A 27,055-nucleotide genomic window follows, 5' to 3' on the forward strand; every position below is an offset into this window, starting at 1 on the left:
CTCAATCCCACTGCTGTCAAAGTGCTGCCTCACGATACGAGTCTGTAAGAACTGAACATAGACCGGTACAGGAACAGGCACTGCAGCCCAGAACCTTGTGCGAAATTAATTAAATTAGCATTCAAATGCCCAACGACACAAGTACTTCTGCCTACACAATGTCCATATATTTCCATTCTCTGCATATTCATGCATCCATCTACGAGCCTCTTAAATGCTTCCATCTTCTTTCACTTTGCCTACTCCTGGCAGTGCGTTCCAGGCACACACCGCCCTCTGTGTAAAAAACTTGTCCTGCACATCTCATTTGAACTTAGTCCCTCTCACCTTAAATATATGGCGACTAGTGTCAGACATTTCCATCCTAGGAAAAACATAAGAGTGCCTTGTAAAAGCATTCAGTCCCCCACAACTATTTCCACATTTTACTGTCTCATTTTCTAAATTTAAAATATATCGAAGTAGGATTTTTTTGAGTAAACTACAAAATACTGCGTCGAATCAAAAGAGAAATTCCAAAACCTGTTAGCAGTTTACTAAAAATTAAAACCAACATTGTGAGGCTGAAAAAGTACCCGTCCCCTCCGTAATTACTACGCTAACTTTCCATAGGTGCAATACTGTGTATTACCTTTCTAACTCATCCAATTTGTTGATGTAGAATACTGGAGGATCACCTGAATAAATACCCACTCTCTCCGTAAAGTCCAATAGTCCAATAGATTTTCATCAGACTAAATCAAAATGAAGACACGAGCATTCAAAACAAGTCAGGGAAATGATAATAGAGAAGCACAAATCTGGGGAAGGGTACAAGACCATCTCAAAGGCATTGAACATACCTCAGAGCTCAGTGCAGTCCAATCAAGAAAACGTAGAAAAAAATATGAAAGCACAGTCACGCTGCTGAGTTCAGACCATCGCTCTAAACTCAGTCTCCGGTGAAGAATGCCACTTGTGAGATGGAGGAGTCAGTGGCTACAACTAGAGATGAAGTTCACGGCTCCACGATCTCTAAGGCCTTGTGCAAAAAGTGTATTTCTAGAAAAGTGGCAAGGAAGGAGCCCTGGCCAAAAAAAAAATCATATCCTTGGTCGCAAAGACGTTGCAAAGCATCACATAGAAGATCTTGTAAAGATGTAGAAGATGTTCTTGTGGTCGGATGAGACTAAAGTGGAACCTTTTGGCCTCAACAGTAAGTGATAGGTGCGGTGTAAATCTAATTGGGCGCATCAGCCAGATAACACCATCCCTTCCACAAAGTACGGTGGAGACAGCACTATGCTATGGAGATGCTTTTCAGCAGCGTGGTCAGGATTAATGGGAAGATGAATGCTCTAAATACAGAGCAAACCTGGATAAAAACCTGATAGCCTCTACCAGAAAGATTAAGCTGGGAGGAAGCTCGTCTACAGCAGGACAACGACCCAAAGCATATTGCCAGAGCGACCATGCAGTGGTCTCAAAGGGAGAAAATTGATGCTCTTGAGTGCTCAGAGTCCTGACCTTAACCCAATTGAATGTCTCCAGCAAGACCAAGATTACCGTCCACTGCCACTCCCTAACTAAATTGCTCCCCTGGTTGAGCAATTTTACAAGAAATCTTGCTCCATCGTGTTGTGCAAAGCTAATAGAACCTTATTCAAAAAGACTACTGGCTGTATTAGATGCAGGAAGTGGTTGAACTAAGTACTGAGCAAAGGGGGATGAATACTTTTGAACTGCTGACATTTCAGTTTTTGAATTTTTAGTTAGTCATGCTTTTCAATTCTCCCTGTTTTTTTGGGCTCTGCTGTGAAAAAAGGAGCATGTGATTCACAAATAAAATTTTCAGCTGAATTGATCAAAATCCCTGGTTGTAATGTTTATTTATGTGAACAAGTGATTGGGGGCTGAATACTTTTACAAGGCACTATCTATACTTTATCTACACATTTCATAATCTTATAAACCTCTATCACATCCTTGCTTAGTTTCTGCCACTCCAGAGAAAACAACCCACGTTATCCAACCTCTCCTTATAGCACAAGCCCTCCAATCCTGGAAGTATCCCGGCAAATCTCCGCTGCACCCTCTCCAAAACCTTGACATCCTTCTTATGGAGGGTGGGAGAACCAGAACCGAGTACAATACTCAAGATGTGGCCTAACTTGTTCTACAAAGCTGCAACATAATTTCCTGACTTCTGAATTCAATGTCTGGCATTCGGGTCCCAGGCATTCACCCTTTGGGTAAAAAAAATTAAAAGAGACAGCAATTATTAGCTGCAATTCTTTTTTTTTAAACATTTAATGTTATTGATACAAGTGGGGCAAACTACACATCTGTACAAAATCTTATTAGTGTAAAATAGACTGGGGTGAAGAGTGTAAGCAAATTACCAACATAATTAAAATTATTACAACTGCCCTCCGCTGTTTAGTATTTTTTGTGAGCCGTACTCAACAGCAGTCTGTAGAGGGATCTCATCTACTCCATACTTTGAAAGTCTGTTTGCCACTGGCACTAGAGACATCAACAGCTATTGGTGGGACCAGACTCCATTTTAACACTCAAAGAATGGATAGAGAATATTTTCCCCATTTCAAAAGGTATGTGACTATATAAATAGAGTGAACTAACTTGCTGGTAAGGGATTCTGCTTCACACTCAACATCCAGTGGGGATGGGCTTTATTACACCCTTATACAAATATTCACATACAGTATTTAAGACTTAACACAATTTAACAGTAAATATCAAATTAAAAATAACATACTATATTTTACCAAGGTTGGTGACAGTGACAAAATCTGACAACTTTATCTTTGCAAAAATTACCAGTACAGTTATGTTCCAGTGGGGGATTTTACTGGCTGTACGACCTTGTTTAAACAGATTCAGGATTCAAAAAATTCTTTCAAGTCACATTTCAGTGGGACAAATATTAAAACAGTACTCTATACACAATTTCATGATAGAAAAGTAGCTTGGAAAAATTATTTAAATTCACAAACATTTACACTTTCACAGGTTTACAATTGAGAGATTTTATTTGGATTTCCTTCGTTTTGTTTGTGTAGGGCTGGTGGCTGTGCTGGTGTCTTTTATGCCCCCCGTTGTAGAGCCTGGTCGTGAAGCCCTCTTCCGTTGCCCATTGTCAGAAGATTCCTGAAGAGATGAAGCCTCCTCGCTCTCCTTTTCACTTCTTGAGTTTTTTCTGGTAGGGCTTTTCGATTTCTCTAGAGTATTTTTTGCTTCACTCTGAGACACTTCATTTGCAACATTCAAGTCTTCTCCATTTTTCACTGTGGTCCCTTGTTGCACTGAATTGGGGGATATTTGCTCTGGAACAACTTGGGGTGTGGTGGCTGGCAGTCCTGTGTCCGAATGTTCCAAAGCTTCTTTTCTTTGCTCAACTCTGCCTATTCTGTGGACAATTATTTGACTGCAATAGTTGATTTAACAACTAATTATTGTGCAGAAACCACAGAAGACCAACTCAGCTGCAATTCTTAGCTGGGTTTGCAAGTGTATTCTGAAGTATGACACTTTTAATGACCACCATCCCTTTGGGCAGTTAACTGAACTGTGAATCAACGTACACCTTCTACAGGATAAAGCCCAGTCCATCACAGGCAAAGCCCCACCATTGAGTACATCTACATGGAGCGTTGCTATAGGAAAGCAACATCCATCATCAAGAACCTCCAGCACCCAAGCCATGCTCCCTTCTTGCTATCACCATCAGGCGGGAGGTTTTTAGTGAATTTATTATCATATTACGTATATGTCATCATATACAACTCTGAGATTCCTTTTCTTGTGAGCAATCACAGTAAATATAAGAGACACAATGGAAGGTTGTTCTAGTTTTTTTTCTCTTTTATTATTATAATTATCTTTTTCATGGTTAATTACTAAGAGATTGGGAGGTTAGACTCCATTTGTTACTTGGAATATGTGTTCCTACATGTTAACCATTATTAATGTACTCCTGATCTCTATGTATTAGTATTAATATTATTTATTGGGAACTTAATAAAAAGATTGAAAAAGAAAGAAAGGAATCAATGAAAGACTGAACCCATCAGGGCGGACAATAACCAATGTGCAAAAAAAAGCTGTGCAAATACAAAAAGAAAGAGCAAAAAATGAAATAATAATAATCATAATCAGAAATACAGGTGACCCCCGTTTTTCGAATGTTGGCTTTACGACAACTCGCTGTTACAAAAGACCTACATTAGTACCTGATTTCGCTAACCAAAGAGGATTTTCGCTTTTATGAAGAAAAAGATGCCTGCTTTATACGCGTGTTTACCCTGAAAAGACTACTGTGAGCGTGAAGCCTTGTGCGGGCAGTTGTGTGTACATGCAAGTACGTGCGTATGCGTGTATGTACGTAGGTGTGTACGTGCCAATTTTTTTCTCCAAATCGATTTTGGCTGGCTGTCTTCCCGATTTTGGTAAGTGAAACTACACTGTAAATACAGTATTTCTACTTTATATAGGCTGTATATTTATCATATCATTCTTGCTTTTGCTCTATGTTCATGTTATTTTAGGTTTTATGTGCTATTTGGTTTGATTTGGTACGTTATTTTATGGGTCTGGGAATGCTCAAAAATTTTTCCCATATAAATTAATGGTAATTGCTTCTTCGCTTTACGACATTTGGGCTTACAAACGGTTTTATAGGAATGCTCTACCTTCGACTAGCAGGGGAAACCTGTAAAAAATATCAAGAACATGAGATGAAGAGTCCCATCACAGTACTGTTCCCACTGAACTGGACTCACTTTCAAGGTACAAGAGTCTTAGGTCACACATCACCATGTTCATACTACCCTACAATCATCAGGCTCCTGAACCAGCGTAGATAACTTCACTCACCACAATTCTGAGCTTACAGACTCACTTCTAAGGAGTCCTTCCAACTTACGTTCTCAGTTTTACTTTTTATTTGCACCTATTTGTCTGCTGCACATTGTTTGTCAGTCTTTATTTATGTATACTTATATATAAATTTTATTGTATTTTTTATTTTCCTGTAAATGCATGCAAGAAAGTGAATCTCAAGGTGTAACATACATGGTGACATGTAAGTAATTTGATAATAAACCTGACTGACTTTGCGATAATAATGATCTATTTGTGAAGCTGACGGCTGTCACTATAAAAAAAGCCCAACAATGGAAAAGAGGGAAGATCATCTTACACAGACGCCTCGTCCTCTGCAATTTGACTGACTCTGACTTTTACCTGCTCGTCTGCAATCTTTACATATTTCTGAATGCTCCAGAGTCACATAGTATCTTTCTAGACAGGCCTTTCAGTTCACCTTGTCGAGGTGTTGGTGCAGAAACACTCAGAGTACTGTGAGCTGATTTAGTCAGCCTGTTTTAGGATTCGAGGGGCTGCTTCTTCATGCATTGGGTGACGCGTATATGGAACCAACTGCCAGAGGATGTGGTTGAAGTTAGTACAATAATAACATCTAAAAGATATTTGGATAGGAACATGGATACAAAAAAGGTTAGAAGGATATGGACCAAATATAGGGAAATAGGGTTAGCCTAGATGGATATCTTGGTCAGTATTGCTGAGTTGGGCCAAATGGTCTGTTTCCATGATGTATTACTCAATGAGTCTATGCTGACCATTAAGAACCATTTACACTATTCATAGATATTCAGGGGTACTTAAATCAATTGGCATATTATAGATCATAGAATAAGCTGAAGGATTTAACTAGTACTTCTACAGAACAGGGGTGTATGGGGTGTCCAGGGAGGGGTAGGGGCATGCAGTGTTCATTCTGGGGTAGCTCACTCATCCTAGGTCCCCATCGGACACTCAGCTCTCACCTGTGGCTCCAGTAGCTGTTTGCACCCCAGGACACTGCCTTAGCAGGCAGGCTGAACCATCTGAGGGCCTCATACCCTGGAGAAATAGAGACATTCCTGTCCGAGCATGCAAAGTCAGCTTCAGCAGACTGGGCAGATAGGATTAATGAGATCCGGTGGTTAGGGAGGCAGTATTGCGGCGCTCCGTGGAGAGCAAAGGGCATGACAAAGCACAGGAGATGGCACTGTCATCCACTACGACCAAGGAAGACCCCAGTTTGTGACGATTGTTCGTACCACTGGACCTAGACTTCTGAGGTCGAGAGAGTGGAACTGCCCCAGTGCAACGGCTTTTCCACTTTAAAAAATCTCCTGCACAGATCTCCCGTCATCGTTGGATATGATGGACAACCACCATTATAGAACATAGAATGTTACAGCACAGTACAGGCCCTTCAGCCCAGAATGTTGTGCTGACCTTTTAAAGATCAATCTAACTCTTCCCTCCTACATAGCCCTGCACTTTTATATCATCCGTGCCCATTGAAGAGCTTTATAAATGTCGCTAAAGTATCTTCCTCTAGCAAGAGCCCCAGCAGTGTGTTCCATGCACCCACCAATTTCTGTGTAGAAAACCTACCACTGACATCCCCCGTATACTTCACTCCAATCACCTGAAAATTAGGCCTCTCATCTTAGCCATTTTTTTCCCAGGCCACGGTAGAGTAGTGGTTAGTGTGACACTATTGCAGTCATAGTTCAGAGTTCAATCATGACGTCCTCTGTACGTCTTCCCCATGAAATGTATGGGTCTTCTCCAGGTGCTTCACGTTCCTCCCACAGTCCAGGATAGGTTAATTGGTCACTGTAAATTGTCCCGTGATTAGATTGGGGTTGATGGCAACATGGCTCAATGAGCCGGAAGTTCGTATCTTTAAATAAAATAAAATGAATAAAGAGCTGCTGACTGTCCACGCTGCCAATGCCTCTCATCATCTTGTACACCTGTGTCAAGTCCCTGATATTTATTCTTCCTAAAGTAACAGATTGAGTAAGAATGTGAAATTAACATTTCCTTAATCCTCTGCAGTAGGACTTTCATGTTCAAGTCACACTTTACTCAGACCTGGAAAGAAATTACCCTCCCTCTTGTTTCTCAATGAAAATCCTGGACGTACGTCTATTTCTGAATGGTGTGGAGAGGAACTTGGAGGATGTCACTCCTGTTCTGTCACGGGAGTACAAGGTCCTGTTGACGTGCTTATACTTGCCTGTTCCACTAATAAATAATTTAAGAAAAATAGTAGTCTTGGGACAAAATATTAATGTCGGCTTGTAAAAGTGTTATAAACAACACTTACCCATATTCTTTCAGAACTTTAGATGCAAGGAGAAGAATAGGTTTGATGATCTTCATTCCATCCACTCCTCCGTCCAGTGCATCATGGTCTTCATACCTGGGGAGTTAAGAGTCATTTAGTTCGAGAGCAATACAGTATGGATACAGGCCCTTTGGCCCAGCGAGGCCATGCTGACTAACCATCACATCCACCTAGCTGGTCCCAATTTCCTGCATTAGACCCAAATCCCTTCACCCCACGTACCTGTTCAAGCGCCTCTTAAATGACACTATTGTCCCTGCCTCACCCATTTTCTCTGGTAGCTCGTTGTACAGGTACACCACCCCTTGCCCCTCAGGTCCCTCTTAAATCTTTTCCCTCTCCCCCCAGGGGTTCCCAAACTTTCTATGCCTTACCATTAATGGTGGACCTCAGGCTGGGAACCCCTATGTCTCTGCTGTGGGCTTCCCCTCCTTGGGAAAAGACCAACCACCTTATTTATGCCTCTCATAATTTTATACACTTCTATAAGGTTGCCCCTTACTCTCCTATGTTCTACGGAATAAAGACTTAGCTTGGCCAACCTTTCCCTATGACTCAGGCCCTCTAGTTTGGGTGATGCACTTGTAAATCTTTTCTGCACTCTTTCCTGTTTAACCACATCTTCCCTATAACAGAAATGTACACAGTATCATTATTACAATCAGAACCAGGTTTATAATCTCTGCCATACTGTATGCTGTGAAATTTGTTGTTTTGTGGCAGTGACAAAGCATCAAATAATTACTTTAAGAGGCAATAAGAAATATATTGAAGCAGTGAAAAAAATAGTGAGGTAGTACTATGATGAAGTAGACTTTGTGAGTCGTGAGTCCAGTGGAGCCTGGAGGCCCAGTGGCGGCCTGTCCTGGGGTTAGAGGTCGTGGGTGGGTGGCTAGGAGGGGGGAAAAGGTGCTTCACAAACACAAGAAAATCTGCAGATGCTGCAAATCCAAGGAATCACACACAAATGCTGGATGAATTCAGCAGGACAGGCGGCATCTATGGGAAAGAGTGAACAGTCAATGTTTCGGGCCGAGACCCTTCATCAGGAAAAGGAGCTTGTTTTGTTTTGCTGCACAGTTTGCCTTCTTTCGCAAGTTGGCTGTTTGTCAGACTTTGCTTGTGTGTAGTTTTTTGTTGATTCTCTGTTCTACTGTGAACGTCTACAAGAAAATGAATCTCAGGGTAGTGTAGGATGACATATACAATATGTATTTTGATGAAAAATTTACTTTGAACTTTTGCTGAACGTTGTGGGCATGGTATGTTGGCACTGGAATTCGCCGAGCAGCCTGCACTTTGGTATCTCCAGGAGCAGCTTGCAAGGTGTGCGTCTTTGGGGTGCGGCCCTGGAGACGACCCGTTTCTTCGCTGATTTCGCCGACTGCAGCGTTGCGGGAAACTGAAACATCGACAGCAGGCGCAGCTGTCAGAGGCCTCTGCACTCGAGCGATCTCTCGCCCTCTCTCCTCCAGTGGTGAGTGAGAGTCTGTTGGCTCTGAGCTGGGGGAACTCGAATAAGCGATGTGGCAGGTTGTAACATCGAAACAGTGAGCTGTTGGCCTCCCCTCTCAGGATGGCAGGCACGATCTCTCTCCTTCTCTCTCACTAATGCCTGTTGAGATGGACAGTAGTTTTTGATGGACTCTGGGGGGCTGGCTATTGCTCGCATGGTGGGAGGTGAGGGGCTGATGTTTTTACTGAAGCAAGGGCGGGGGGGAAGGAGGAAGGGCTGATGCTTTTGCTACTGCTTGTGCGTGGCAGGGGGGACGGGGTTCTAACGTTTTTCTGTCATTTCTTTGGGGATTATTTTTCCCTCCATTTTGTGGATGTCTGTGCACTGTAAAGATTTTGAGTTGTACTGTATACATGCACTGATATTAAATTGAACCATTGTTGGTGCATTTCAATGTATGTTTCCCATATACACATGATAAATAAATTCATGAAGCTGAAATTCAGGTAGTGTTTTCCCTTGACCTGCCTCTTCCATTCCCCTTCGGTAAATGGCCCTCATACTGTTTCCCTCCTTCGCTTTCACTGCTGTCTGCTGCCTTGGCTGTCAGAATGACTCTTTTGTAAGATTGCATTGGGGTACAGCACCCAAAACTATCTGGATTTAAGCGCTGTAACCCTGGGAAACAACAATCTTCTGCCATTCTTTGGTTGACTACTCTGTGCTCAGAAGCCAAAAGTTCTGACTACATAACAACATCTTGAAAAGTCATCTGTTTCTGCTTAGTATCCTGTCTGTTGCACTTTAAGAAAACAAACTGAATTCCCTAGGTCTTGTTTTCTCAAACCACTGCTAAGCTTAATTGTCAAGACTGCTTGAATTAAGTTTGGTGGAGTCAGCAGGAGACGCTCATGGAGTGAGCACTGTTTCAGATTCGCTCCATAACCTTTACTTTTTTTAACCTATGATCACCCTTATTTAACTTATTTTTACCTACACCAAAAGATTCTTGCTACTTTCTTGGACTTATCTTTAAGAGTTTATTGTGAATTTTTGAAGAAATTAATACAGGAATGGCTCTTAGATCTAAAGGGCGAGAACCTGGGAAAGATCCTAATGGCAACGAGAAGAAAAAGCAGACAGATCCTAAGCGTACTGAATTGACTTATGAAATGTTATTGGAGGTTTTAAATCAAAAATTTGAATTACAACGACAAATTTTTAAATAAGATATAAAGGCTTTTCAAGATTATATGGATAAGACGGATTCAGTAGTTAACCAGCTGCAAGTTCTAATTGTAACTCTGCAAGAGGATGTTCGGAAGCGAGACTTGATAATTGAAAAACTGCAGTAGAACTTACTTTCGACGATTAAACAGGTGGAAACACTTAAAGCCAAGAGTGTCGACTTTGAGAATCGATCCAGAAGACAGAACCTACGCATACTTGGTCTCCCGGAAGGTATTGAACAAGGGGACCCCACGAAGTACTTTGCTCAACTTTTAAAGGATGCGTTCCCTTCTGTATTCCCAGACAGTCCTCCGTTACTTGATCGCGCTCACAGAATTATGCGTCGATCACCGAGTGCTTCAGCTAAACCACCAGTTGTAATTGTCCGATTTCATTATGTGCATGTTAAAGAGCAACTTATTCGTGTGGCTCGGCGTGTAGGGATGGTCAAATTTCAAGATCACAATTTTCGATTAGTAGAAGATTTTAGTCCAGAAGTAATTCTTTTTAAACCTCTGATGTCTGAATGTTATGAGAAAAATCTAAAACCTGCACTCTTATACCCTGTGAAGCTCAGAATCTCGCCTCTGAATGCTCCACATCGTGTTTTTCTTTCTACATCTGAAGTGAGAAGCTTTCTGAAGGAGAACTTCCCTACTGCTACGGACACTCATCTCTAATTTTGATTTTGATCGTGCAAGATGGTTTTTATTTCCAAAACCAGATTTTGTTTCTGGCTATTGGTGTAGGTTTACTCTATATTTTATACTCTAGTTAAAGTTTTTTTTCAACATACTAATCTTTTTATTTTACTTACTTCAACCACTGTACTTTATCTTTGGTTATTATTATTAATCCTTCGAAGGTGAATATTTTTTTTACTAAGATGGTGGTTTTTTCTCTAAAATATTTTTGGCTTTTTTTTTGATTTTGCTTTTTTTTTCTCTCGTCTTCTTCCTATAATGCATTTCTTATCACAGTTTAAATTTTTTTGTTTATTTGGGTTTTAACCTGATTTATAAGTTACTAGTGATTATATTCTCTTTGTTTTTTTTACTACCAATTATATTAAGAAGTTTGGTTTTAGTATAGTGATTATAATTTCTTTAGAGTTTGGGTGGATTTTTTTTATCCTTTATATACGGAGTTGTCTTCTGCTGATATGGGGGTAGATTTAGTTTCATCTTTCCCTTTTCCCAGCCTATCCTTGGATGAGGTGGTCTTTTTTTCCCTCTTGGGTGGGGGATGGGAGGTCTTTTTCTAAATCTTATGTTTCTTATATCAGTTTTTTTCAGTTTTTTCATTTGGGCTGATTTTGAACTAGAAAAATGTCCGCGATGTCGTCACTTCCGGGTCTGCTCCTTATTTTTGTTCCTCTTCCAGGTGCATGAGTTCATAATTTGGTTAACCCTTTATTTACCAAAGGGTTGATTTCAGAAATATGGCTCAGACCATTAATTTTGTCTCTTGGAATACTAATGGCTTAAACCATCCGGTTAAACGGAAAAAAGATTTTCAAAGTATTCCAAAGACTTAATGCTCATATTATTTTTGTACAAGAAACTCATGTGAGGAAAGAGGACAATTATCACTTTTTTAGGTTTTGGAGGGGTCAACAGTACCATTCGAATTCGAATGCCAAAGTAAAGGGAGTTTCAATTTTTATTGATCCTTCTATTGCATTTGTCCAACATGATATCTTTTTGGATCCGAATGGTAGATTTTTGTTAATTACCGGCTTACTTTTTAACAAAAAGGTTGCTATGGTTAATGTTTATGCTCCAAATGTGGATTGTCCTGATTTTTTAAAGTCCTTACTTACTTCTCTACCTAATCTAAATGAATATAAGTTAATAATTGGTGGTGACTTTAATTGTTGTTTAAATCCTTTGATGGACAAATCTATATCTACTCAGACTTTACCCAATAAGTTGGCCACTTGTATTAACTCTTTTTTGACTGATAATGGAATTTTTGATATTTGGAGATTTCGGCATTTTAAGGACAAAGAGTTTTCTCTTTTCTCACATGTTTATCATTCCTACTCAAGAATTGATTTTTTTTATTGACTCTTGTTTTATTCCATCGGTAATTGGTTGTAATTATGATATTATAGCCATCTCTGACCATGCCCCATTAAAACTTTCTATTAAATTTACGGATACAGCTTCTAATGCTAGACAATGGCGATTTGATTCTACCTTACTGCAAGATCCGGATTTTATTAAATTTATGAAGGAACAGATTGATTTCTTCTTTTCAACTAATTCCATGGATGATATTTCTTGCGGAACACTTTGGGACACTTTTAAAGCATATATACGTGGACAGATTATCTCTTACTCTGTTGGTCTGAGAAAACGCATTAAGAAGAAAACTCTTTTATTGGTTGATAAAATTAAAGAGATTGACAATAAATATTCGATTACTCCTAGTAAGGAGCTTTACAAACAAAGGGTTGAACTCAAATGGAACATAGTTTATTACTTACATCTTCGATTGAAAATCAATTAATGAAAACCAGATCTGATTTTTATATACATAGTGATAAATCGGGTAAACTGTTAGCTAGTCAATTGAAGAATGCTTTGGTTAAACGTCAAATTACTAAAATCCGTCAGCAGAATGGGGATTTGACAGTTAACCATGATGAGATAAATAAATCATTTCAAGATTTTTATACCTCCCTGTATCATTCTGAATTTCCTCATGATCGTAATACCATGTGTGATTTTCTTGGGAAATTGAATTTTCCAAAATTATCATCAGATGATCTTTCAATATTAGAAACTCCTATTACAGATGCAGAAATTAAAGGGGTTATTTCCTGCATGAATTCTGGGAAAGCACCAGGTCCAGATGGGTATACAGTAGAATTTTTTAAATGTTTTTCCGCTACTCTTTCTCCTTGGTTATGCAGGGTTTTTGAAGAAGCAATTAGATTGGGGAATTTGCCGCAATCTTTTTATAGAGCTTCCATTTCTTTAATATTGAAGAAAGATAAAGACCCTACTGACTGCGCATCCTGTAGACCAATATCTTTATTGAATGTAGATTCCAAGATCTTTTCCAAGTTACTGGCATCCAGGTTGGAGAAGGTATTACCCCAAATTATTTCGGAAGATCAAACCGGTTTTATTAAAAATCGCTATTCTTTTTTCAATGTTAGGAGATTATTGAATATTGTTTATACTCTTTCACATAGCACTTCAGAATGTGTTATTTCATTAGATGCGGAGAAAGCATTTGATAGAGTTGAATAGCCATACTTATTTAATGTGATGGAGAAGTTTAATTTTAGTCCGACGTTCATTTCCTGGATTAAACTGATATATCATACTCCAGTAGCCTCGGTGCTTACTAACAATCAAAGATCTCCCTTTTTTCGTTTACTTCGGGGCACTAGACAAGGCTGTCCTCTTAGTCCATTATTATTTGATATTGCTTTAGAACCCTTGGCAATTGCTATTAGAGAATCACAGAATATTTTTGGCATTAATCGTGGGACAGATATACATAAGTTATCATTTTATGTGGATGATTTATTATTATTTATTTCTGATCCTGAGAAATCCATTCCTACAGTTTTATCATTGTTGGCTCAATTTAGTGATTTTTCCAGGTATAAATTAAATCTTAATAAGAGTGAATTGTTTCCTTTAAATAGGCAGGTTCCAATTTATGGAAACTTACCTTTTAAATTAGTTAATGACTCTTTTATTTACTTACGGATTAAAATCACAAAAAACTATAAAGACTTATTTAAGGTTAGTTTTTTATCCTTAATCGATCAGATTAAATGTTTGTTTACTAAGTGGTCACCACTATCTTTATCTCTGATAGGTAGGATTAATGTTATTAATACGGTTATTTTACCCAAGTTTTTATATATATTTCAAGCGGTAACAATTTTTATTCTGAAATCTTTTTTTGCTAATATTGATTCAAAAATTTCCTCATATATTTGGCAGAATAAAAATCCCAGGTTAGGTAAAATATATTTACAGAAGGCAAGGAAGGAAGGTGGATTGGCATTGCCTAATTTTAGATTTTATTATTGGGCAGTTAATATCCGATATTTGATATGTTGGTTAAAGGGTTGGGATTTATCTTTTAGCCCTCATTGGGTGAACCTGGAAATTAAATCTGTACAAGGATTTGCATTGGGTTCTATTTTAGGGACTTCTCTTCCCTCTGCTCTTTCTAAATTGCCGAAACGAATTGACAACCCGATAGTTAAACATACTTTACGTATATGGTTTCAATTTCGGAAATTTTTTGGGTTGACTCAGTTTGTTTTAAATATTCCTATTGTATCCAATTGCTTTTTTTATCCTTCTATTATAGACCAAACTTATTCAGCTTGGAAGACTAAAGGATTACCACGATTTTCCGATTTATTTTTGGATAATTGTTTTATGTCTTTTGAGCAATTATCTAACAAATATAATTTGCCTAGATTTCATTTTTTTTTAGATATTTACAGATTAGGAATTTCTTAAATACTGTACTTCCTACTTTTCCAAATTTTGTGTCTTCAGGTATTTTGGAGAATTTGTTTGAACTAAACCCTTTTCAGAAAGGGCTAATGTCAAAACTTTACAATATAATTATGAAGATACGTTCAGAGCCCTTTTATAAGACTAAAAATGATCTGGAAAGAGAACTTAACCTTACTATCCCTATTGAGAATTGGGCTAAAATTCTTCAATTAGTTAATACATCATCTACATATGCTAAACATTCATTAATACAGTTTAAAGTTGTGCACAGGGCTCATATGTCCAAGGATAAATTGGCTCATTTTTATCCTATTTGTGGCAGATGTCATTCTGAGATAGTGTCTTTAACTCATATGTTCTGGTTGTGTCCGCTTTTGAAAAAATATTGGAAAGATATTTTTGACATTATTTCTGCGATATTGAACATTGATTTATAACCTCATCCTAATACTGCAATTTTTGGTTTACCAATGATGGACTCAATCCACTTATCATCTTCTGCTTGTCGAATGATTGCATTTCTTACACTAATGGCTAGAAGATCTATTTTGTTGAATTGGAAAGAAATTAATCCTCCCACTGTATTTCATTGGTTTTCTCAAACTATGTTATGTCTAAATTTAGAAAAAATTAGAAGTGGTGTATTTGATACTTCTATTAAACTTGAAAAGATATGGAGACCATTTATTCAATATTTTCATATGATGTAATATGACCCTGTTCCAAGCCTATTTGATTTTCCAGTTTCGATTTTATATATGTTGAGAGGATCGGAGTTGACGACACTGATGATTTTGTATTTTTGTGAGATATTATAAACAGCCCTTTTTTTTTCTTTTTCCATTTTTTCTTTTTTTTGTTTTTTTTCCTTATTAGTTACTAGATTATTAGATTAGTTTTTTTTTGCATATTTTTTTTTTCTTTTTCTTTTTTTCTGTTTTTTTATTATATATTATGATATACCTAGGTTTGCCTTGTTTATTTGTATATTGTATCATCCATGATTTGGGAATACTCATTTATACTGTAATTATTGCTTATGTATTCTTTCATGTTCAGTTGAAATGTGTATGTTTGTAATCCCATTATCTATGTATCAATTTTATTTTGTTGATATTAATAACAATAATAAAAGATTGAAAAAGAAAAAAAGATGAATTAAGTTTAGCATAGCGCCTAAATGAAACAGTGTCATCTGTTTCCAGATAGTTAAGCTCTTTTTACACCATGAGTTGGATTAATAAAAAGTTGCTTTAAAAAAGATCTCAGGGGGTCATAGTGCACTTCAGCAGTCCTTTTGGCCCTTCTACTCCATGCCAGATAATTATTCTGCCTAGTCCCATCAACCTACACCTAGACCATTGCTCTCCATACCCCTCTCATCCACGTACTTATCCAAACTTCTCTTGAATGCTGAAATAAACCCCGTAACCACCACTTCTGCTGGCAGCTCATTCCAGTCTCACCACCTGCTGGAACTAAGAAGGTCCCCGCTCATGTTCTCCTTAAATATTTCACCCTACACTCTTAACCTATGACCTCTAGTTCTAGCCCCACCCAACCTCAGTGGAAAATGCTATTTCCGCTCCGCCTGCCATAAGCGGAACTTGGTCAGTGGCTGAACGTTTGAATTCCGACTTCCACTCCCGTTCTGACATGTAGATCCATGCGCCAAGACGATCACTTGCGTCAGACGACATGACACATAGCGAACAAACAATCCGATCTTAAACCTATGCCTCTTGTGTGTTTAGCATCTCTTTCCGGGAGAAAGACTATGTGCTCTCACCCTCATGATCCTATATACAGTACCTCTGTCCTGCATCCCAGGGAATAAAGCCCTAGATTACGCAGTATTTCCTTGCAACCCAGGCCCTAATGCTCAACCTATGGCCTCACTCACCCCACTACTGAGCTCATCTAGATGGAGCATCGTTGCAGGAAAGCAGCATTCATCAGCAGGGACCTGGATCACCCACGTTATGTTGTCTTCTCATAGCTGTCATCAAGAAGCTACTGGAATCTTGGTACTCACACCACAAAGTTCAGGAACAGTTATTACCCCTCAACCATCAGGCTCTTGAACTTCACTTGCCCTATCACTGAGGAGTTCCCACAACTTATGGACTCACTTTCAAGGACTCTTCATCTCACATATTTATTGCAGATTTATTTATGATTGTTATTTATTTTTTTCTTTTGTATTTGCGTAGTTTGATTGTCTTTTGTACACTGACTGTCCACTGGTTAGGCGTTGTCTTTCACTGTTTCTATTATGACTTTAGAGTTATTGAGTGTGCCTGCAAGAAAACGAATCTCGGGGTTATATATGGTGTACATACAGTTCTTAAAAAGGTATTCAGCCCCAATAACTACTTTCACTCTTTACTGCCTCATTTTCTGAACTTAAGATACATTGAAATAGGATTTTTGAGCTAATCTACAAAACATTGTGCGTCCTGCCAAATCAAAAGAAAAATTCCAAAATATACTAAACATTAAAAACCAAAATTGTGAGGCTGAAAAAATATTCATCCTCTTTGTAATTAACTTTTCTCGGGTGCAATGCTGCAGAACCCGAGGCCCATTAGCCAGTCCTCAACAGAGGATCAGAAGTGGAGAGGATCAGTGACTTTAAATTCTTGGGTGTCAGTATCTCAGAGGATGTCTGATGGACCCATCATATAAATGTAATTGTAAAGAAAGCAAGACAGCATCCCTGCTTCCTCAGGAGACTGGGGAGATTCGGAATGACATCAAAAACTTTGATGAACTTCTATAGATGTACATATAGGGGAGAGTATATTTGCCGGCTGCATCAAAGCGTGATATGCGAACACCAATGCCTTTGAATATAAAGTCCTACAGGTGGTGGATTTGGCCCAGTACATCATGGGTAATGCCCTCCCAACTACTCGGCACATCTGCATGGAACTCTGGCGTAGGACAGCAGCATCCATCATCAAAGATCCTCACCACCCAGGCCGTGCTCTTTTCTTGCAACTGTCGTCAGACAGAAGGTACAAGAGTCTCAGGACTCGCACCACCAGGTTCAATAACAGCCACTACCCCGCAACCATCAGGCTCCAGAACAAAAGAGGCCAACTACACTCCTCTGTTGAGATGTTCCTATATCCAATGATCTCACTTTGAGGACTTGTTATCTTGTTATTTATTATTTATTTATATTTGTACTTTCACAGTTTTTTTTCTTCTATGCTCTATTTGATCTTTCATTGATCCTGATACAGCTACTATTTTATAGATTTGCTGAGTACACCCGCAGGAAAAAATATTCAGGGGTGCATGTGGTGACATATACAGTGTCTATAAAACAGGGGTGTCAAACTCGTTTTAGGTCACGGGCCGGATTGGGCAAAATGCAGCTTCATGCGGGCCGGATCAGTCGGGCGCGTGCGAACGCAGCTTTCATTGCCTCCGTTTTTTCGGCCTGTTCTCATGTGTCTCAGTCTCTGCTATAACTACAAAGTGTTTCACTTCACAAATTCCGTCTCTTATGAAGAAGACTGCTGAGCAAGCATTATTTTTATGATTGGTATTAACTTACAATCATAGGCTTCATATCGCCGGGCCATTAATAATTAAAATAATAGATCTATCTAAAATGATCTCGCGGGCCGGATATGATTGTATGCCGGGCCGGATATGACCCGCGGGCCTTGAGTTTGACACCTATGCTATAAAAAGTATTCACCTCCCCTGGAAGATTTCATGTTTTATTGTTTTACAATACCGAATCACAGTGGATTTAATTTGCCTTATTTTGACTCTGATTAACAGAAAAAGGACTTTTTCGTATCAAAGTGAAAATAGATTTCTACAATTGATTACAAATACAAAACAAAGTAATTGATTGCATAAGTATTCAAACCCCACAAGTCAGTATTTAGTAGATGTACATTTGGCAGCAATTACAGCCTTGAGTCTGTGTGGATAGGTCACTATCAGCTTTGCACATCTGGACACTGCAATTTTTTGCCATTCTTTACAAAACTGCTCAAGCTCTGACAGATTGCATGGGGATCATGAGTGAACAGTCCTTTTTAAGTTCAGTCACAAATTCTCAATTGGACTGAGGTCTGGACTCTGGCTTGGCCACTCCAGGACATTAACTTTCTTGTTTTTCAGCCATTCCTGTGTAGCTTTGGCTTTATGCTTGGGGTTACTGTCTTGCTGGTGTAAAGGGGGTTTCTTCTTTTTTCTTTTTTACTGTGTATGTAATCAAAATGGCTCCTTTGTTTTGTTAAAAGCAGGAATGCTTCTTTGTGGCGAGAGAGTGCCGGAAGCTTGTTTGGGCTAAAATTTACTGATAACGAGAATTGTATTCCTTTGTAAACCAATTCGGATTAATGTTGTTCTTTCTTCTGAGTCTGTTAGCTATTGTTGGCAGGCTTTTGGGGAGATTGGCGCGAGGGGGTGAGAGAGAGAGGGCGCGATGCTGTAAGCTGGGCGAGGAACAGACCCCAAGTGGGGGTCCGAGGCCAGGAGGTACTCCGAGGAGGGGGGATGAAGCTAGATGTGCTTGGTTGACCACTTCGGATGGTCCTAAGCTGCGAGTCGAGGAGTTTGGAGGGGATCGAATGGTGGCCAGAAGACTTCAGTAATTGAGCTCCAACAGTTGTGCACGAAGTGGTTTGGACTTTGATAAGTTTGGCGCCTTTTCTTTATTTTTTTCTTCATATATACTGTATCGTTATTAATCATTTAGTTATAGTAACCTTTATAAATTGTACTCATTTAATCACATATGGTGTACTGTCTGTTTTTGGGCGAGGCGGGGACATCACACAGCATCCACACCAGCTGATTACCCAGTTTGGCGGGGCCGAAGGCTGCTCCCCCTAGACGAGAATGAGCTGAGCGAGCCTGAGGCGACCCAGGGGGTTACACTGGAAAACAAATATTCTCCCAGGTTGCAGTTCTCAAGTTGCCCTGTATTTTGCTGCATTCATTTTACCTTCTACCTCCACAAGACTTCCAGGGTCTGCTGCAGTGAAGCATCCCCACAGTATGATGCAGCCACCACCATGCTTCATGGTAGGGATGGGGTGTTTTTGATATTGTGCAGTGTTTGGATTATGCCAAACAGCGTTTAGTCTGACGGCCAAAATGCTCAATTCTGGTTTCATCAGACCATAGAACCTTCTTCCAGCTGACTACAGAGTCTCTCACATGCCTTCTGGCAAACTCTAGCCGAGTTTTCATTTGAATTTTTTGCAATAGTGGATTTCTCTTTGCCGTACTCCCATAAAGCAGCTACTGGTGAAGCACCCGGGCAACAGTTATCGTCTTTCCCATTTCAGCCACTGAAGCTTGTAGCTCCCTCAGAGTTGTCAAGGGTCTCTTGGCAGCCTCCTTCACGACTCCCCTTCTTGCACGGTCACTTAGTTTTTGAGGATGGCCTCCTCTAGGCAGATTTACAGCTGTGCCATATTCTCTCCATTTCTTGATGATTGACTTAACTGCACTCCAGGGATATTCAATGACTTGAAAATTTTCTTGTATCCTTCTCCTGACTTGTGCTTTTCAATAACTTTTTCATGAATATACTTGGGAGTGTTCTTCTGTCTTCATGATGTACATGGCGTAGTTTTTGTACTGACTCACCAGCAGTTGGACCTTCTGGATACAAGTGTATTTTCACTATAATCGTTTGAAACACCTTGACTCACTATTTGGAGATGTGGAGGTGACCTCCATTTAACTAATTACGTGTCTTCTAAAACATAAAAACTTGCAAAGGGGTGAATACTTTTTATAGGTACTGTATGCACTCTGATAATAAAATTTACTTTGAAATTTGATATTACCTTACTAACTCACCCAATTTGTTGATATAGAAAATTAATGCCTCACCTGAATAAATATCCCCTCCCTCTGTAAGTTCCAACAGCATGGTAGATTTTCGACAGAACAAGCCAAAATGAAGACAAAAGAGCATTCAAGGCAAATTAGGGAAATGATAATAGATCAAAGATCTCAACACACAGGCCATGCTCTTCTCTCGCTGCTGCAATCAGGCAGAAGACACAAGAACCTCAAGAGCGCAAATCTGAAGAGGGTACAAGGTCATCTCAAAGGCACTGAACATACTTTGGAGCTCAGTGCATTCCATCATGAAAAATACCAAACCACAGCCATACTGCTTAGTCAGGCTGCTGGAGAAGAATGACACCTGTACAAGAGGCGACTGTGGCGCCAATGTCACTCTGAAAGAGCTGCAGGAGTCAGTGGTTGCAACTGGAGATGAAGTACATGGCTCTACAATCTCTAGGGCCTTACACAAAATGGGTATTCATGGTAGGGTGGCAAGGAAGATGCCTTGGCTATCAACAAAAGCATATCCTTGCCCGTAAAGACTTTGCAAGGTGTCACTTAGAAGATACTGTGCAGATGCTGATGAAGGCTCTTGCGGTCGGATGAGACTCAAGTGGAACAATCTGGCCTCAACACTAAGTGGTACGTGTGGTCTAAATCTAATACCGCGCATCAACCTGGTACAAGCATTCCTGCTGCAAAGCTTGGTGGAGAAAGCACCACGCTGTGGAGATGCATTTCAGCAGCAGAGACTGGACATCTGGTCGGGACTGATGGGAAGGTGAATACTGCTAAGTACAGAGACATCCTGGCTAAAAACCTGCTAGCCCCTGCCGGAAAGCTTAAACTGGGAAGGAAGGTCATCTTTCAGCAGGGCAACAATCCAAATCGCACTGCCAGATCAAACACGGGCTGGCTTCAAATAAAGAAAAGATGTCCTTGAATGGCCAAGTTCGAGTGCTTACATTAACCTGGCTAAAAACCTGCTAGCCCCTGCCGGAAAGCTTAAACTGGGAAGGAAGGTCATCTTTCAGCAGGGCAACAATCCAAATCACACTGCCAGATCAAACACGGGCTGGCTTCAAATAAAGAAAAGATGTCCTTGAATGGCCAAGTTCGAGTGCTTACATTAACCTGACCTCAAGACTGCTGTCCACCGCTGCTCCCCAACTAACCTGGCACAGCTTGAACAACTTTGCAAGGAGGAATGGGCAAGTCTTGCTCCATCACTACAAAACACTGCTGGCTGTAATAGCTGTGAGAGGTGGTTCAACTAAGTACTGAGCAAAGGGGGATGAATACTTTTTAACTGCTGATGTTTCAGCTTTTTGAAATTTTAGTTTTTTTATGCTTTACAATTTAAATTTTCCATGTTTTTTGGAGGTTCTAATGTCAAAAAAGGGGTGCATGGGCTGTTTAGGGAGGGGTAGCACCTCCGGCGGGGGTCCTGCTGCGCCTTTTTCAGGGCAGCTCGTCCACCTTCGGTCCCCACCTGACGCTCAGCTCTCACCTGTGGCTCCAAGTAGCTGTAACACGAGCAGCGGCCACACCCCGGTAAACCATCTCGGCAGACGGGCCAAACTAGGTGAGGGTAGCCGATGGGCCTTCGACCCTCGCTGAGGCAGGGGATCTGCCTGTTCCAGTGTGTGAAGTCTGGCCCTGGCAGATTGAGCGGAGGAGACCGATTAATGGTCCAACGGTCAAGAAGGCAGGCCAGCAGGTGTTGGTGGAGCACTAAGAGCACGACAAGACACTTAGACGTCCTGGTCATCCACCGCACCAGGTGGTGATCTCTTTAAATTCACCCAGCAGAAGGCAAAGGGAAACCACTGCTGTAACCTGCCGAGTACATGATTTCCCAATATGTCCGAGCGGCGTGGAGGGAAATCATCTGCCAACCGGAAATTCCAGATGCGACCTGACGATGATGACGAATGTCAAAAAAGGAGCATGTGATTCGCCAATAAAAATTCTCAGTTAAATCGTTGAAAATCCCTGGTTAGAATACTCATTTATGTCAACAATGGGTTGGGAGGCTAATTTACAAGGCACCATACATACTTAGATAATAAATGAATTTTGACCTATGAATCAATATCTTATACACTCAGTGGCCGCTTTATTAGGTACAGACGTGGAACCTGGTGTGGTCATCTGCTGCTGTAGCCCATCCACTACAAGGTTTAATGTGTTGTGTGTTCAGAGATGCTCTTCTGCACACCACTGTTGTGACATGTGGTTATCTGAGCTACTGCTGCCTTCCTGTCAGCTTGGATCAATCTGGCCATTCTTCTCTGGCCTCTCTCATTAACAGAATTGTCTCTCTCTGATATTTTTTGTTTGTCACACCATTCTCTATAAACTCCAGATACTGTTTGTGTGAAAATTATAAGTTTCTGAAACCCTGTCTGGCACCAACATTCATTCCCCAGTGAAAGTCACTTAGTTCACATTCTTCCCCATTCGGATGTTTGATCTCAACAACTATTGAAACTTTTGACCATGTCTGCATATTTTATTGAGCTGCTTCCTCATTGGCTGATTAGATATTTGCATTCACAAGTACAAGTGTACCTAATAAAGTGGCCACCGAGTATATATTAACTGTCCAAAATAGCACGTGAAAATGTCACTAAGTTTCATGAGATTCCCATTTTATAAGTAATTGAGAAACTTGGACTAATTACTTAAACTCATTACCAAAAATCTCAGCAGAAAAGCTGAAAATTTCAAACACAATTTCAAACACATGAACTTGGAGTAAATAGCTAGGGACTGTCAAATCTGATTTCTTTGAGATAATGAAACCTACCACAGTGCCTTTATGTGACCATGGGCTCACACCAATGATCACTTTGATTGAGCAATTATGGTTGGGTCATTAGCATCCACATCTTGTTGAAAAAAAAAATTCCAAAAGGGGAAAAGAAGGTTATGAATTCTGAGAACTGGCAAAAACAAAACTCTCTCGGAAACTTGGAAGTACAAATGATGAGCAGTCCCAACCAAAATATCAACCAATCATTTCTTCTGCATACTCTTGACTAGACTGGTGTGGAATTTCCTTGCTATCCTTTTAATCTCCTATCACTGTCATCGTTCCTGTAAGTGGGACTCTGAGGGAGATTAGAGAGGAAAATACTTGACAATATGTTTGTCAGTCAGCGAAGTTCAAATTACAGCCACTCTCTGTTGTCAAAAGACCTCCACAAATCTCTGTTTTTCATGAGTAGAATGCAGAGTCATTAATTTGGACAGAATAACCTAGGGAACTTTATTATTTTGCCTATGATTTATTACAAGTTCTAAAGCACAGGATCTATTATCAATTTAATATGTACAAGGATGTGGCCAGGACAAGAGATACTGAGTAATATGGAGAGGTTGGACAGACAGAGACTTTATTCCTTGGAGTGCAGAAGACTGAAGTGATCTTATAGAGCATAAAATCATAAGTGACTTAGATAGTGTGAATATCTAGATAGCAGAGATAGGATTGGGCCGAGCCAGCATGGATTTACCAAGGGAAAATCATGCTTGACTAATCTATTGGAGTTTTTCGAGAATGTAACCAGGAAGTTAGACAAAGGAGATCCAGTGGATGTAGTGTACCTCGATTTTCAGAAGGCATTTGTTAAGGTCCCTCATAGGAGATTGGTGGGTAGAATCAGAGCTCATGGCATTGGGGGGAAGATACTGACATGGATAGAAAACTGGTTGGCAGATAGAAAGCAAAGGGTAACGGTGAATGGGTGTTTCTCGGAATGGCAGGTGGTGACTAGTGGGGTGCCATAGGGTTCGGTATTGGGACCGTAGCTGTTAACGATTTACATAAACGACTTAGATAAGGCATTGAGAATAACATCAGCAAGTTTGCTGATGATACTAAGCTGGGTGGCAGTGTGACATGTGATGAGGACGTTAGGAGAATTCAGGGTGACTTGGATAGGCTGAGTGAGTGGGCAGATACTTGGCAGATGACATTTAATGTGAATAAGTGTGAGGTTATCCACTTTGGGAGTAAGAAAAGGAAGGCAGATTATTATCTGAACGGTGTAGAGTTAGGTAAAGGAGAAATACAAAGAGGTCTAGGAGTCCTTGTTCATCAGTCACTGAAGGTGAATGAGCAAGTGCAGCAGGCAGTGAAGAAGGCTAATGGAACGTTGGCCTTTATTACAAAGGGAATTGAGTACAAGAGCAAGGAAATTCTTTTGCATTTGTACAGGGCCCTGGTGAGACCACACCTGGAGTATTGTGTACAGTTTTGGTCTCCAGGGTTAAGGAAGGACATCCTGGCTATAGAGGAAGTGCAGTATAGATTCACGAGGTTAATTCCTGGGATGTCCGGACTGTCTTACACAGAGAGGTTAGAGAGACTGGGCTTGTACACGCTGGAATTAAGGAGATTGAGAGGGGATCTGACAGCAACATATAAGATTATTTAAGGGATTGGACAAGATAGAGGCAGGAAATATGTTCCAGATGCTGGGAGAGTCCAGTACCAGAGGGCATGGTTTGAGAATAAGGGGTAGGTCATTTAGGACAGAGTTAAGGAAAAATTTCTTCTCCTAGAGAGTTGTGGGGGTGTGGAATGCACTGCCTCGGAAGGCAGTGGAGGCCAATTCTCTGGATGCTTTCAAGAAGGAGCTAGATAGGTATCTTATGGATAGGGGAATCAAGGGATATGGGGACAAGGCAGGAACCGGGTATTGATAGATGATCAGCCATGATCTCAGAATGGCGGTGCAGGCTCGAAGGGCCGAATGGTCTACTTCTGCACCTATTGTCTATTGAATGCAGTCATGCTTTGTCCCAGCGTCGGCAAATCAAGAACTGGATTGTGCACGTTTAAGATGAGAGGAACAATACTTAAATAGGAACTCCAGGGGCTAACTATACTACAAAAGTGTGGTATGAATGTGGAATGAGCTACCTGAGGAAGTGGTTGCTGTAGGTGTAATAACAACTTTAAAAAGACTGTTGGATAGGTACAGTGATTGGAAAAGTTTAGAATGTTATGCCTCAAACTCTTGCTAATGGGGCTAGCTTGGACGGTTGGTTGACATGGACCAGTTAGGTCGAATAGCTTGTTGCGGCTGTATTAATCTGTGAATAAAGGCTGTCCCTGGGTAACAACAGGTGGCCATAACTTGGTAATTACCAAAAAAATAACTATACCTCCATAGTATTGTAATGAACAGCACGAAAAGCACATAGGAGTGATAAGAAAGAACAATGACTGAAGAAAATGTAGTTCTGCTATTTTTAGGAATGAACATATGGGTGCACTATGGACTTCTGTATTTAAAATTATTGAAATCCAACTGACTGTAAAGGTTCTTAGAGCTTTATTTGTCACAAGTGCATCGGAACTTACAGTGAAATACATCTTTTGTGCCAATGACCAACATAGTCCAAGGATGTGCCAGGGCCAGCCCAGGCTTTCAGTGACAATATAGCATACCCTCAACTCACTAACCGTAATCGTATGCCTTTGGGAAGTGGGAGGAAACTGGAGCACTTGGAGGAAAACCATGCATTCATGGGGAGAACATAGGGATGTTCGTAAGCCTGGCATTCACAACAGGGTTGATGTACTTGAGGATGTGCCATTGATTATAAAGGGTGCTGAGTCAGTTCCAGAGCCAGAACTGGGCAGACAACCTTCTGCAGATCCAGAATTTATAACAGATCCTGACAGGCATCTGGAAAAGGAGGTTTAGATTGAATTTGAATCCATTTAGATCTCAAAAGTGAATGTGGGAAAACAAATTATAAACACAAGAGATCCTGCAGTTATGCTGGAAACCCAGAGCAACTTTCTCAAAATGCTGAAGGAACTCAGCAGGTTAGGCAGCATCTATGGAGAGGAATAAGCAATTGATGTTTTGTGCCAAGACCCTTTATCAGGAAGGGAAAAGAAAAGGTCGGAGGCCGGAATAAGGTGAAGGAAGGGGAAAGAGTACAGGCTGGCAGATGATAGGTGAACCCGGATGAAGGGGAAGGTCGGTGGGGGAGCTAGGAGGAAGGGAATAGAGCTGAAAAAGAAGTCTGATAAGAGAGGACGGTGGACTAAGGGAGAAAGAGGAGAATGGACACCAGAGGGAGATGATGTTTGAGGAAAAGAGAAGGGGTGAAAGGGAATTCGGATTAGGGAATGGATAAACGAGAGAAAGGGAAGGGGTGAGAAATTACCGGAGGTTAAAGAAATTCATGTTTATGCCATTGGACTAGAGGCTACAGAGACGAAATATGAGGTGTTGCCTCATGGGGAAATGTTCATCTTTGGTTAACAACATGGAAGAGATGTTAGAGTACTGGAACACAATCACCTGCCAGCACTCAATACTAGCTACTTCTATCAGAATAGGTGACTGTAAGCATCATTCAGTTGCCGTTGATTGGTTCTAGTTCACAAATTCTCCACCAGGGCCTGAACCACCTCTGCCTGTAATGCTATGCTCTATTACAGCTACAGCTGTACAAAAATGCCATGTCAAAAAAAAAGTTTACTGATGAAGGGCCTCAAACTGAGATGTCAAGAGTTTGTTCCTCTCCATAAATGCTGTCTGACCTGCTGAGTTCCTCCAACATTTTGCGTGTGCTGCTCAAAGTTTACTGCTGCTTTGTTTTTGGCCCCCAACATCAATGTTGCATACCTCAATCAGAATCAGGTTTATTGTCACTGACATTTGACGTAAAATTTGTTGTCTTGGTAGCAGTACAGTGTAATACATTAAATATGCTATAAATTATATTAAAAAATATAATAGTAAAAATTTATATTTAAAAGAAAGCAGAGATAGTGTTTATGAGTTC

The 27,055-nt window shown here is 40.3% G+C and overlaps 1 protein-coding gene across 7 annotated transcripts in view; it reads right to left on the reverse strand.

Moving 5' to 3' along the window:
* Positions 1-27,055, reverse strand: part of hemk1 (HemK methyltransferase family member 1) — a 187,086-nt gene that overhangs the window by 31,240 nt on the left and 128,791 nt on the right. For 4 of the 7 annotated variants that reach the window (XM_059943993.1, XM_059943992.1, XM_059943994.1 and 1 more), the window contains 2 exons: positions 7,190-7,285; positions 2,287-3,409 (listed from right to left, as the gene is read on the reverse strand). In XM_059943993.1, coding sequence (XP_059799976.1) covers positions 3,031-3,409; positions 7,190-7,285 — 475 coding nt within the window. In that variant the 3' untranslated portion in view covers positions 2,287-3,030. The other 3 variants (XR_009506729.1, XM_059943995.1, XM_059943996.1) reach the window with 2 other exon arrangements.

The sequence above is a fragment of the Hypanus sabinus genome, chromosome 19, assembly GCF_030144855.1.
Source record: "Hypanus sabinus isolate sHypSab1 chromosome 19, sHypSab1.hap1, whole genome shotgun sequence".
NCBI lineage: Eukaryota > Metazoa > Chordata > Chondrichthyes > Myliobatiformes > Dasyatidae > Hypanus > Hypanus sabinus.